The sequence below is a fragment of the Fringilla coelebs genome (genome assembly GCF_963513975.1).
Source record: "Fringilla coelebs genome assembly, chromosome: 7".
Taxonomy (NCBI): Eukaryota; Metazoa; Chordata; class Aves; order Passeriformes; family Fringillidae; genus Fringilla; species Fringilla coelebs.
This window is the reverse complement of record NC_140035.1, coordinates 25,171,446-25,186,870: the sequence shown is the minus strand read 5'-3', so window position 1 is coordinate 25,186,870 and position 15,425 is coordinate 25,171,446. Positions and strand designations below refer to the sequence as shown.

General features: G+C 37.1%; 1 protein-coding gene across 2 annotated transcripts in view; it reads right to left on the bottom strand.

The window, feature by feature from the left end:
- Positions 1-15,425, bottom strand: part of PARD3B (par-3 family cell polarity regulator beta) — a 383,490-nt gene that overhangs the window by 346,339 nt on the left and 21,726 nt on the right. For both annotated transcript variants that reach the window (XM_084209781.1, XM_084209782.1), the window contains exon 2: positions 11,654-11,755. In XM_084209781.1, coding sequence (XP_084065907.1) covers positions 11,654-11,755 — 102 coding nt within the window. The remainder of the gene's footprint in view (positions 1-11,653; positions 11,756-15,425) is intronic.

The window sequence follows — 15,425 nt, the reverse complement described above, 5'->3', positions numbered from 1 at the left end:
ATTAACTTGATTGCATGATCTACTGTGGTGCATTTTATTATCCTTGAGAATTACACCTTAAAGTTAAAAATGCATTGGAAAAGGTACACTTTAAAAAAAAAACCCTAATTACTATAATTACTATAGCCTGCTAAATAATTACATAAGCATATAACTTGAGTTCATCGAAAAGTTAGCTCTTATTTTGTTTGAAAAAGCAAAAAAGACATGAAATGGCTTCGTCAGGAAGATAATAACCAAAAAAAAACCCTCTGAACTGAAAATTATCTAGTTTTAATAAGTAAAAAATCACAAATCACATAAAGAAATGCAGCTCTACAAAAACAATGGTATAATGCAATGTACTATTTGAATGCTGTTCCAGGAAACCATATAACGCACATCTGTAGCTAGCTAGCTGTTCATGCATTTTGACTATTGCTAGTTTTAACTCAATTTTCAACAAAAAGCATCCACAAATGAAGCTTCTACCAAGGTAAAAATAAATCAACTTCATTTTTAGAACTACCCTTTGCCATATATTGTTTGCAATCAACATTTTACATCATTTGGCTAACATAAACGTATTTTAAATATATGGCAAGTAAAGGCTATATTGTATTCAGCTACAATTATCATGCAGTGCTTTATCAAATGTTTTTTATCCTAAGGGTTCTTCTGGTACAGGAAGGAAGAACAAGCTAAAGTTAGCCTAGATGTCCTAAATTTTTTCTCTAGTTCCGGCATTCTGTCCCAAAAGAGGGAACAGTACATGACAACCTCTCAGAAGTCTGCATTTCTGCAGCTGCTCTCTGGCCACAGGAGAAACCGTGTCACTACTTTCTGCTGTTACCTTAGGTGGTAAAATAACAGCAGAAAGCACTGGCACAGTCGAACTCACAGTTCTCAGCCTCATCTTCCTCCAGGAACAGAGACTTTTGGCAGTCAGAAATGTCTGTCCTCCTCTGTGAACTCAGTCCACCACCAGCTGTTCTGGAGATACATTGCTTCCATCTCCACAACAGTCCCTGTTGTCAGCAAAGGCAATGGCAAGCCTACTCTAAAAACCACATCTTTGCTCTTCACACCGCTTCTTTCACACTTGTCCAAAATGGTTCCAAACAACAGATAAATTCCAATGATTCTTAAAATTCAGGCACCACATGTTGATTCTCAAATCTGAGTGATTTGCAAAACCTTATTTTCAGATAACGTGGAGAAGTCCTGAAAGCTGGAAACCCTTCAGACATGAAGAAAATATTGTTGACTTTCCTTCTTTCCAACAGCCACTTTCAGTTATAAAAATAGACAGGTATACCACTAGAAAATAAAGAGTTTGAGCATGAGCTAAACCCCAAAAGAAAACAAACTAGACAATCAAAGATGTATGTAAAAAGAAAAGCATCATCTACTACTGAAAAACAACCTTGAACTTAAGGAATCATCTGGCATCCTTTGTGAATAGTTTTGCTACACAACCCTAAAGTTAGAACAGCCTTTATACACTTCAGAACACATGCTGCCCAAAAATGTTAGCATATATTCAAAATGTTTTTCTTAATTCTGCTTCTCGAGCTTGTGACTTCTGGATTACCTAGCATCTCTCATAACAGGGAAAGAATCTTCAAAAACAAGGATGCTGTCAAATGTCTCAAAAGTGTCAGGACTAAAAAAAGGAGGACTGGACTACCACCACTACAACAATGAGAGAACAGCTCGTAATAGCATCATCCAATTTTGAAGCAAAAAAGGCTCAAAATCCCTAAAGAACAGTTACATGTGAAATCATTATTGAACAAAATCAGCAAAAGGGCTTGTAGAAGGTGTCAGCACAGAAAAAATATTCTCATTCTAGAAAATTCAGAGTATTTTAACATTACATCTTTTTCTTCAACTAGACTGCTTACTCCTGGATATTTCTTCTTACAATATTTTCCTGACTGCACATTTTTATTTAAGGATTTTTTTAATGATTTTTTTTTTTTTTTGCTAATTAGCTGAACTTTAACTACGTAGTGGCAGCATTATATCTTGACCCTTTAATATGTAATTGTGAATAACTTAAATAATTTATTTTTTTACTGACATTCCTGAACTACTGTTCCATCTGTCTTTGAAGAAAGAGAGTAAAACTAAAATCCCTCACGACTTGAGCCTTCAAATTGACTCAATTTTACTATTAACTCCATTGTCACAGAATAAGAGAACAAGAAAGCATTAATACTGAACAGAATTATAGAATAATTTAGGCTGGAAAAGACCTTCAAGATAACAGAATCCAAGCATTAACTCAGCACTGCCAAGCCCACCACTAAACCATGTTTGTAAGTGCCACATACATGCACCTTTTAAATACCTTCAGGGATGGTGACCCAACCTCTTCCCTGGGCAGCCTGTTCTAATGCTTGACCACCCTTTTGGTGAAGAATTTTTTTTCTAACATCCAATCTCAATTTTGCCTGCAACTTGACACTATTTCTGCTGTCCTATTACTTACTACCTGGGAGAAGACACTGACCCACCTTACTACAACTTCCTTTTACAAAGGTGTAGAGAGAAAAAAGGTCTCCCCTGAGCCTCCTTCCCGGTTAAACATCCACCATAAAAGTTGTAAGCAGTTTATGAACACAGTCAGTGTTCTGGTGCTTTGCAGAAGATATTTCTAAACTCTCAAAGAGATAAAGGCATATTCTCTTATTTTTACACCTTCTCAGAAGATATTTACTGTACAACAGGTATATCAAAGGTCTATATGTCTCTATCCCTACAGCCTTACACACACATAAGCCTCTCCACCCTGCAAGGAAGGAACTAACTCCCACTTACCTGGCACTTTAATAAAAGTCTGCTATGCTTCAGCCACAAAGCTGCCTCCTGAGCTGAAGTATGGAGCCAGTGCCCTTCTCTGCCTTTTGAAGTTAAACTAGGGTAGACTTTCTGTTAAACTTCATATTGCATACATCAAGAAATTTTGCAAGGTTTGCAGCTTTGCAAGATTCTATGTGGGCAAGGTTCTATATGTGCATTTTCAAAGGCAATTTACAATGTATTTTCCTCAAATATGGCCACTATGCCCTAAATAAAATAAGGGTTGATGACTCAAACCTGCACACAAGAATTGAGCTGATTTTAAGACTTGTAGGAGGTATTTGCTTTCACAATAGCAGTGGTATTAGGCATCTCCCTAGTACACTACCCCCATTGCAAATGGAGAGTGCCAAAACATAAATCCCAAATTGTTTGTAACTGCTGAAATATAGGTGAGATTTCTACCAGTGTTTCAAAACTTTAAACAAGCTTTAACTTTCTGAAGGAAGGAGTCACAGGACTTAGAAGAACAGAATTCAATACAGGAGTTGTGTACTGATCTAAAATAAGGAAACCTTACAATACTAAAGCATTTTCCCAAAACTGTACCTGGACCAACATCAATTCATCAGGCCAGAGCACAGTCACTTCTGAAAAGGAATGAAATACCAATACAAAACTTCTCCTTCACCACTAGGAAACAAAGTATATCACAGTGGGTGTTTAACTCCTTGTATTGAAAGAATCTTTGGAGCCCCAACTGTAAAAAGGAAAAAAACTCACTCCCTCATTCCATCTAAACAGGACACGAGCTACAGTAGTATCATAAATAGTTTCAGTTGCAAAGGACCTTTAAAGGTGATCTAGGTCATCCCTGCTGCCACAGACAGGGACATCCTCAGCTACATCAGGTTGTCCAGAAACCTATTCAACTTGACTTCAGTGTTTCCACAGAGGGGACATCTGCCACCTCTCTGAACACCCTGCTCTAATGTTTTACCACCACCATTGTAAAAGCTTCCTTCTTTGCCATCTAGTCTAAATTGGTCTTTCAGTTTCAAACCATCACCTCCTGTCCTACTGTAACAGGCCTTGCTAAAAAATTTCATCCCCACCTTTCTTACAGACCCCCTTTAAAGTACTGAACGGTGGCAATGAATCTCCTCAAAGCCGCCTTTTCTCCAGGCTGAACAACCCCAATTCTCTCAGCTTCCAAAACAGATCATAATTGAACCACTATGTGGAAGTATTTAAGAGCTTGGCTTACTTTATATAGCAAGACAATCCACCAAATTATCTTACCACCACAAGGCTACAGCATTTAATAATGCATATTACTCCTTTGGTAAGCATTAACATGTGTGTACTTAAAGGCACTTAAGCATCAACACGTGTATGCATAATTCGAAATATTTGTTACATCAATGAAAATCACTAAGAAGGAGTAACTCTTCCACCAGGTTGTGATTACACAGAGATATTAAGCTTCTTTTCATCAGGAAATTTGAATGTTCATTTAGTTCATTGTGGCCAGATGCACTTAGAATGACCTCCCTCACTCCCTCCACCCCATTGTGCAAGGAACAGAAACCAGACAGCTTCACTTGTCAGATCACCAATTAGCTACAGTACTCAGTGCCCAGATGACAAACCACATTTTCAGGTCAAGAGAAAGTGTCACAGCTATACAGCTGAATACTCCCCAAAAACTAAGAGATCCAGGTCCCAAACCTTCTGCATTTCTGTGTTTTTAATATTCTGAAGAGCCAAAATACAGATCAGATAGAAGGATCAAAAGAACACCAAACTAGAAAAAGCACAAGTTTGCATGAAGATTTACATGAAGAGAATTTTTACTCCAAAACCCTCCCATTTAGCATTTAAATAGAAAATCTTATTCCAAAACTATCAGGAATTTTATTAGTGTCACAGATCTTCTGTCACAGATATTTAACTTTTTTCTTTTTTTAATCTGAAACAAATAATGGAATACTTATCACTTTTTGGAAAAAATCTGGTAGTTACAGATGTTCAGAGAAAGAGTTCACAGTTCAGAATGTTCAAACACAAACATTCCACTGGAAAAAAATAAAACTGAGGAGTCCATCTGGTAGGAACCTTCATGCACACACTACTGTTGAAGTAGGTAGAGCCGAAATAAGTAACCATTGCAAGATGTTACAAAATATCTATTTTAAGAAAAAATACATTATACATCACTAAATTTGTAAGATCTTATAAATTCTTCTAAGATAAACAGGAGGCAAATTTATGCAAACAGGCACCATGCTACAGCTCTGAGTCTATAAAACTAATTTTCTTTAACAACCTAAGCAACATCTGACCATGTATCTGTTTCTAAAGCTACAAACTTATCTTGAAGCATATTGCTAGACCTAAAGTTTGTAACAAGAATGTTTCCAGTAACCAGAAGCACATGATAGTGTAATTGCACACCCCAGAATGTAATACCACACTTTAAAAATGGTTATTTCAATGATTACGCTAATGAGTTCTGAACTTCCAACCCATGTGCATACAGTTTCATAATTACACAGCTTGAAATCCTCATCAGCAAATCCAAATGCTCCTGAAATCCAAATCATTTTATAATCTTGAATAATGCATGGCACCTCTGCAGCAATAAATTAAAACAAATTTCATAAAAATGCAAAGCTTCATAATCTGTATTCTAAAAGACAGCGCATTACTGAAATAAAGTGTTGCTTAGTAAGTACTAACGACGGTGATTTGTGACCCCTCCCCCTGGTATTTACAGTTCAGACCCTATGTCAGAAATAAACAGACCAACTCCTACCAAAACATCCTTTTTATATATATTTATACATACATGGTGGCTTGCAGCGCATCCTACTACACAAGAGTGAAATCAGACATCTGTTTCCTAAACAAGCACTGGCTCAAAATTGCATGAAACTTTTTCCTCCTGGAAAGTGCGAAAACATGTTTTCAAAAATAAGCTGCAGCTTGACTGGTTTACATATTATTTTGTCAATAGCAAAAACAAAACTCCATCTTAGTTCATTGAAGGGCCAGCAAATCAAGGTCTACAGTTTCTCTATAAGAATGACCCCAGCCCCAATGCCTTTTTTTGTTTGATTGATTTTCAACTATTGGTAAACCCTAGACAAACTCGGTGGAAACTCTTAGCAAGCATCAGTGCTCTCCTTTTGAATGAGTCCAAAAGCCTTGTCAAGATGACAAGAAAAGTCATTATTAAAATCAAGGAAAAATCATAGCAGGTTTTGGTTGGAAGGGAACATAAAAGATTATCCAGTTCCATCCCCCTGCCATGGGCATAGACTCCATCCACCAGACGAGGACGTGCTCAGAGCCCCATCCAGCCTAGCCTTGAACACTGCCAGGAATGAGGCATCCACAGCTTCTCTGGACAACTTGCACCAGTGCCTCACCACCCTCCCACTGAAGAATTTGCTCCTGATATCTCATCTGTCTCCTCCTTCACTATAGAAACCTTCCCGCTTGTCCTGTCACCTATCTGCCCACATAAAAAGTCTCTCTTCCCTAGAGAGCTCAATTACACTGAAGTCTAGAGTTTGAACAGCTTTTCTCTAACTTAAGTATGCATTACTTGCATGGATCATCTATTTGAGAATCAAGCCATACAACAAAAAAGCTGTAAAGCACGACATTTACAGGCTCTGCTGACACACTGGGAGGTAACTTAAAACAGTATTGAGGCCTCTGCCACCTACATCCAAGGGAAGCTTTTAAAGCAGCAGTGCCATGTGATTCCATGTGAGGTGAAACTGCCTCAGAATATCCTAGACCTTTATTTAAACTACTGAGACATTTCTATCCACTTGCCCCCTTCTCATTCTCACATAATGTTGCTATTTTTCATCTTGATGCAGAAATTTTCCTTTACCTCACTGTCTTCAGTCAGAGCTTCTATATTTACCTAAGGGTTACAGTAGCTCTGATTTACTTCTGTTTCATGAGGAATTTGATGGTTGAATAGAACAGAAACTGATCAAAGGTGGAATTAGTTCGTTATAACTTAAATACACATCGCACATTAGAGTATGCCATCACTTTCACAGTCAAAATGACAACCCTCAAGGTCTACAGAGTCAAACCCAGGTCAAAAAATCACTGCGCTATAGTGCTAAACCCAGATAGCCTTCACTCCCAGTGACTAAACCTGCCTGCAAACAACAAAAAAGTTCCAAATCCACTGGCAGAAAACACGCCTGTCAGCATATATATATACCTGGAAAAACATTTCTTTTGTATGATTAAATCAGTCTTGAAGTTCATATCTGCTTCATTTTAATTGCTTTGTTGAAAAATCTTCTCCAAACCAGCCTCATGCCTGCAAAATCATCACTGAAACTAAAGCTACCTGCAAAGGCTTCTGTCTGAAGTAGGGCTTCAAAGAGTGACTTAGTATCTGTGACAAAACCTTCAGCCAGATATTGAGCTTCTTATCAGGAGCATGCATGGGCCCAATAGCCATTTTGAACAGCCAGCAGCTGATTTCCCTAGCATTAGGAGACCATCCAGTAGACATGTTTTTTCAATATTGCACTTCTGCTGTAGTGAGTTGAGAAGAAAGAATTCATTGATTTTCCTATTTAATATTTCATTAAATGCTTAGCTAAAATACACTTAATTCATACCATTTACTTGATATCATCATTAGAAACACTTAAATGACAGTTGCAGTCACTACAAATCTTGATGCAGTGTCACTATTTCAGCATTTCATTGACGTTGCTTTGTGTCCTTCAAAAGCTTCTGCTGCTGTTAAAAACCCCTACTCATCTATACTTAACAAAGAAGATACCCAAGAAAAAACTAATTTCTAAGATCATATTGGTATCCTGCTATTTCAGTGTCAGCACACTGCCCATCACAATGACTTCTTTTATTCCTTCCACTCCTAAAAAAACCACCCCACACCACACAACACCCCCCCAACCCCCATTAGCAGCGGAGCAGCCAACAAACAAGTCTCTGGAGAGCTTAAACCCACATCACCTCCTAGGATGACATGCCTAATCTTTTGCCATCAGCACTGATCAGAAAAAGTACCTTTACAAAAATGTTCAGCAGCTTTGCTGGCTCAACTGCAGCTACTGCAATACTGCCCTTGCAAACAGTCTTACAAAACAACACCCAAGATATCCACAAAAACCAAAAACTACCAAGCAACAAGAAAAAGACACAAAAGCAAACAAACAGATGAAAAAACCCAACAAAACAAAATCAAAACAACCCAAAGAAAAACGCAGCACCCTGACAGCAGACCACCATCTCCTACTTCAGAAGGGCTCTGTTGAAAAAGCACACCTGTAACCATGTTTTGCTTGTACTTAATCCTGTCAAAATATGAACACATATACACATATAAAGTTTGATAGAAAGTGTATTTTCCCCGTAGACCTCTACTTTTATTCAGAAAGCAGACCTGTTCTGATTGAGGAAGCTTTTTGTCCTACAAGCAAAGCAAGTTTTAACACAGACTTTCATTACATCCTCTTAGCCTCCCCAGGTGTTTGCTAGTATGTGAAAACATGATTCCATATAAACATCAGCAGGAAGCCTAGATGGTTACATTAAGTTTATGCATTTCAGATATGTGCCAAGCACAGGGCTCCATGTACACAATGCTATGAAAGGAAACATTTTGTACTCTTTTACATAGTAAAGAAAATTTCTCAGAACATTTTCTTGCTGAAGAGTTCATTTCAAGTGGGAAATCTGTTAAGTATACAAAGAGGACTCTATTTATAACTTCAACATTAAAATCAGACAATTTAAATAGCATGTTCTTGTTCAAGTGACAAAATTTGGGGATTTTAATTTATTCATCATTCAGATTATCAGGACATGAACCAATTGCTGGAAAATGCACTGAAAACAAGCTATTTTAAAGCTATTCTAAAGAACTATGTCAACTAGCTTTGGACATCCAATTTAGGTCACAGATTATTGCTGAGGCAACAGCAGCAAGAAGAACTCCCAGCCAGCAGAATTTCCAAAGCATTTTCACATGACATGTTACCAAGCACATGTAATACTAATTTAGATCTGTTTTACAGGCAATTAAAAAATGCCACTCTGTCCAGCATAACTGTGCAGTTGACAGCTGCACAGTTGAACTTTGAGTAATCTGGAGTTCAAGAGGAAGTCAGGAAGTTAATGTAAGCAGAGCTCAAAACCACTGCCACGCCCAGTGATGGGCATTACACATTCCAGTGCCATTACTTCAGGGTTGGAACTTCATCATTTACCCTGTTTTTTAGTTCCTTCTCATTTGTTCACTAACCCACCACAGCACTTGCTGCTTACCTCATGAGTAGTTGTGCCTCCTTAACAGTCTATTGTTAAGGACTGTCAAAAGCTTTTGAAATTCCAAATAAATTATATCTGATAGCACTCTCCCTGTTTTGTTGTCACAATGAAAGAATTCAATAGATTAGCAAAGACATTTTCCTCTGAAGAAACTGCTAATTTACTGCTATCAAAGTAGGATCTAGAGCAGATTATCGCTTCAAAAAGCTGCAGCGTTTTCTCTGCCACTGAAGAAGAGTTTGATGGTAAGCAGTGCTAAACACACCTTTGGTTAAAGGCACTGAGGTTAAGTGCAAGCTTATTTTTATAGAGTGACTGATTTAATGTGAAACTGTGTCACTGGCTCGGATGCACAGCAAAGGATGACAATGACAAGAGAGCAACAAACCTGTGGCCTATTCATTTACTGCATATACAGATAATCATAACCAAACACAAGCAGAGCACAGATAAATGTACCCACAATTCCTTCATCTATTCAGGGACTTTAAACACCAAATAAGATAGCAGGTCAATCTGATCTGAGTATCTCCTCCCCTTTTTTGCAAAGCTTAAAGATCCCCTAGTAGAGATTCTCAGTGTGAAATAACACTGGTAAAGGCTCAAAGACTAACAGGCCACAGTAAAGCTATCAAAACTATTTGTAAGCCTTTTATAGGGCTGGTTCTTTGATATCAGATCATATCAAACTTTGTAAGCAGGTAGCATGGACAGCTCCTTACATATGCTATGGCCTAATCCCACTCTCAAATGAAAGAACTCTTCAACCTCTCAGACCAGCAGATCCCTTACAACATTCTCCCTTACTTTAATCAAAAAAAAATCTGATTTTTCACTGCAGCTGCTCTGCTCAGCAACTCTCTTATTCCTGTTTCACCAAGCTACTCTGAAGAAAATAAGATGACAGTGATACATCCCCTGTAATTGAGATATCAGAGGAAGAGAAATTGAGGAGTTTGCTGTATTCCTAAACCACACCAGACCACTTCAAAGAGTAAGATTCAAGTTTCCCTGCAAGTTTTCCCTAAGGCAGCCTCAGAGCCTCACTTAGCACTGTCATAACTGAGGAAGCTTAGACCCACAGCTGTGACCTAGAAGCTTATTCAGCTACACCTACTCAACCAGTGACAGCCACTGACAAGGTATAGCAAAGGCTCTGGTCACAAGTTAAAAACTACATGGCATATCAAATATTCTGTGTATTAATGCTCACATTTTCACAAGAGTTCCTCTATCAGTACCTCAGAGAAAATCCTGGGTAAATGTACTAATTTTCATTAACTAAAGAGACCAGCAAAACATTTCTCTTTGATGTAATATCTCATTTTATGACATCTTATGTTTATAGTCTTATTCTTTATACCTAGCTGTTCAATTTCAAGAACTTAATCCTTTTGTCTCCAAACACTCCTGGAAAAAAAAAAGTGTTAAGGTGTCTTAAGTAGACTTTCAGTAAATATGGACAAGCGTGAAACAAATATGATAAAAAGAATTTATAACAGAGTTCCACTGTTTTTAAAAATTCCCACACAAACCACCCTAAAATGACACTGAAGTATACCCTAAACAATTTTCTAAGATACAAGGAAGCAGCATCCCATTAATCATAAGCAAAATGTTCTGCTTTGTATTAAGTCATTGAAGAATCAACACTGCATAAAAAACTAGCAATTCTGTTTGCAACATACTAAATTATTTTTTAAGTCATCAAGCACATGGCTCTTTAAATAGACAAAGCAATTTGTCTAAAAGCACAGGTATATCCCATATTTGGATCTTCAGTTTCAAGCCACTAATTTTTTTTTCCCTCTGATTTTATGAAGAAAAAAAAGATAAAATCAGCAAAGTTTATAAATAATACCTCTCCTTCTCTATGCTGAATAAGTCACCAAGAAGTTTCCCAAAACTAAATTTTTCTGACAATTAAAAATAAAAAGAGGTTTTTCTGCAGTTACCACTACTCAGACAAGAAATGTGTCATATTTTAATTGAAATTTAGAAACACACAGCTTTTAAAATGAATAAGCAGCCTGCTCAGACTTTTCAGTAGCAAATCATAGGAACTCCTCCCAAAATTTAACAGATCAAGTAACTGTTCTTGTCATCACAGGACTTGTCTATTTTGCCACACTCAACCATGACATTTGAATGATTCTCAAAAACTTAATTCCATTCAAAGGAAGAGATTATAGAAGATATTACGTGGCATTTATTTTTAAGTGGCATAAAAAAAAATTCTTGTAAAACCCACATTTTTCACCATGGTATATGAATATAGAAATAAAAAGAAACACAGAACTGCTTGAAAAGGTTAAGCCCTAAGTGAACTGCTAGGCTTCTCTTCTCCCTGCTTGGGTCATGCTTCCCACTCCCCCATTCTACACCAGAAGGGGAGAGTTACAGTAGTTATGGGCAGATGTGTTTAAGAATATTTAACATCCATTTCACCTGCCATATATCCAAGAAATGAGAAAGCAGCATTTGTTATTTGAAAAGACACATAACATTTTCATACAAGCTTTACCTTATCTTTGTCTTCCACAACATCTGCCAGCACATCATCTGGGTCCAGGATTCCTCCATCTGTATACTCCAGGTGGTGAATATTTACCCAGGAAGCTGGATCCTGTAAGACAGATCCAAGACTTCTTAAACTACCCTTGCATGATTTCAGTGCTGTCAGACATAGCAGTCGTGTCCCACTAATTTTCCACCTACTTCCCTCTATAGTCACAAGGTAGAAGACTGGAGCCACTACTCAAAATTGAAACAGAGCAAATGAAAACTACAGATGAAAAACAAGACAATACCTACGAAACACTACACAAAAAAATCTTTAAAACATACATTTTTATTTCCTTATCAATCTTTATCTATTTTGAATAGTAAATTTTAAAAACTAAAAAAAAAAAATGTTCTTTTTGTTTTACAATACTTTATAGATAGAATACTTTGGTTATTATCAGCACAAACAAATAAATAAATATATGTATGGATCGACATGCACCCCTCCTGACAGGTTGTGGGGAGGCGTATCCACATATTTTTAGACATATAAAACACATCCATCATTTCTTTCTCTGAGGAGGCATATAATCCTATAGTGGCAAGAAATCCCAAATGAATAAGTAAATTCCACTTGGCTTTCACAAATAAATACTCTCAAATTCCAATGCAACACTGTGTACCATATTAACAGGGATTGGATTAATTCTCCAAAATGAATGCTTTCTTCATACATTATTAACTCCTTCACTTCAATAACCAGGAGTTCAGCCATCATTCTACTGACCCTGAAGCCAAAAGGCTCAGAGTGTACTGCTCAACAGCAAATTCTGCCTGACAGGAAAAAGAAAATGAGAGAGCAGACACACAGTCTGTAGCCACTCCCCCCAGACTATACCAGCTACCTGTGTACACAACTTCCAAGTGGTGTTTATGGCTGAACTGCCTTAGTTAAGACTTATCCTCCTAGGACCAGTTCTTGTGGTTTAATGAGCACATGGCAGCTCAGTGAGTCACACTGACATGTGTGAGTACACTGAGCTATCAGCACTGAAGAACACTGCATCTGCTGCAGCACAATGAAGAAAGAAAACACGCCTGGTTAGGATTATAAAGCACATTTGAATCCTCCATCAAATATTATGGAGAGTGGCCAGAATATGCTAAAATTAAGAGCCAGGAAAGGGGCATGCACACACACAGCTTTGAGGAATGTTTCAGAAATGGGACAAAAAAAGATGACCACTGATGACCTGCAACTGAGGGTTAAGTGTAACTAGATACAGTACAGCTGTGTAACAACCACACCAATTAAGCATCTAAAAGTATGTCTATTTGTAACATGTCCATTTAATTTCTAATTTATCTCTTACTATAGTTATTTCATTTTGCAATGAAAACACCCATTTGTGAAATAGCAAATGGTTGTTCATTCTAGGTATCACATGTTCAAAATTACAAAATTTAAGAGTATCAATTAATATGCTTTTTTCTCTGTAAAGTGGCAAAGTATGGAAAACCATTACAGTTCAAATTTCTATCTTTAAGCCCAAGGCTTAGGTATTTTTACCTTAACCATAAAATTCTAAGATGAAAAGGCAGAACAGAAACGTACCTTTATGCAATAAATAAGCAGGTTAATTGAGATTATACAATTTACCTAATGCAGTTACCTTGAAAAAAGAGTATTAGTTTGACCCTAACAATAAAATTCCAAAATATGATACTCTAAAACCAGAACACATCAGTAGCTACAGATGTTCCTCCTGAGCCTTTAAACTAATGCAACCACAAAGCTTTTAATAGTTAACAGCATTAAAACAGCATAATTGAAAATCACTCCTCTTAACTGGACAAACTTCTGTGGCTAACCTATTTGGCTGAAGATACATTAAAACCTGCTGCATTATGCTGTTGAAGTGTTAAGAATAAAGCTGAAGTTAAAAAATACACAGCTGATTAGAATATTTTGCTTTCAGTGTTCACTTCTATTTGTGATTCAGTAACTGTACCAACAGAGATGTGTCATTGAAACAGAAACAAAGAAAAAACAAGTGTAAAACCCTATTGTCCAAATAGAATGATGCAAATTGGCAGGACATAAGCTCAAGACACACAGCCACCCTAAACTACATTAAATTTAACCAATTCTTAACCCTCTTTTACTTTGGGGCACAGCAAAAACAGTAATTTAACTGTTTTTATTAGTGACAATATCAAGAGAACATCTCTAAAAGTCTCAAAGTACAGAAGATGCCATTCCTCACCAATCTTTTGGAACAAGTGTAGCCAATGTAAGATTCTTCAAAAGAAAACAAGGACAATTCACACTGAAATACAAGAACTAAAACAGAGCAAGATTCACAGTTTGTTTTGAAGAAAAATACTTAATGGCTTAGACACATACTGTGGCTCAGGTACACACAGTATGAACACAGAACAACCTTCAGATCTCAAGGACTCCCCAGTTACAATAACCAGCATAGACTAAAGCAACACTGAATACTTGCTGCCTCAGAAATTAAAATGCGAATGGCTTCTATTAGCTTACATGAACTTCATCCCTGAAAGTTAAAGACCCATGCTGGGGGGCAGGGAGCTTTGCATAAACTTGTTTGATGAAGCAAACTACTGCTAGATAGCCCAGGTTATCATCCACAGAGTCACAAAAGTAACAATGGTTCATCTGACCAGCAAACACACTTGGCCATTCAAAAAAGATTTCGAAGTCAGAGAACATTTTCTCTTTCAGTGAACTCCAAACACTGCCATGCATGGGATACAAAGTGTCCACACAAAAAAACCAAACAACAACCAAAAAGACCAAAAAACCAACAACAACTAAAATCTATATATCCATTTCTTCCATGTTTCTTTGCTTGCACCAGGAGTCCAGACAGTTTCACTAAGTAAAACATTAATATTTTAGACAACTCATCACTTAAAACAAGCTATAAACTACCAGCAGACCCAAAAGTTGAGTATCTAAAGTTCCAAACAGCACTGTATCCACATGCATATGCACAAACTCACATTTTGTACATTCTTTAGAGCTCAAAGGGAGTAGAACGGGTCCAAAACATAACCATGGTACATCCAAGAATCATTATCAGAGAAAATGAAACTTGCTCAGGAAAAGGACTGTCCTATTTTAAGGTTCTTATATGATAGAATAATCAAAAGGGGCATCAAGAACACTTCAGGTTTCCATGTGTTTTAAAACTCCTAGGAAGGAGATTGCTCTTCTAAAGTAACAGAGTAACTTTATAGTTCATAAAGTATATGACTGGAAGTCTTGCAAAACAGTTTCCTGATTCTACAATGTCTCCTGCATGGTGAAAGGCAGAACCCAGTAACATAGATGACAGACTGTGCAAAGGGGTCAGTGCCAGACAGCTTCAACAAAAAAAACACTTCTCACCTGCTGAAAGCAGCAAATGCTGGATATCACCCCATTTTTGATCAGGGAAGAGATTAAGAGCATACTTACTGAGAAGGCACTTGCTGAGAAACTATGAATTATAAAGTAAAAAAAAGTCTAACAACTGCACTCTAAAATACCAGGACAAGTTTTGGAGGGTTTTTTTAGATGATAGATTGTTTCTTTAAGTTTCTCTAGCTTGAGATTGTAATCTTCTTCTAATTAATGACAGTGTCTAGAATGATTCTTCACTGTATCTTCTTCATCATCATCATTAAAACTTGACAAGCTTAAAAAGAAATACTTAAGTTTTAAAAAATAAAAAAGCCTCTTGTAAAAATAAAACACTAATAGAGCCTGGAAGCTCTGG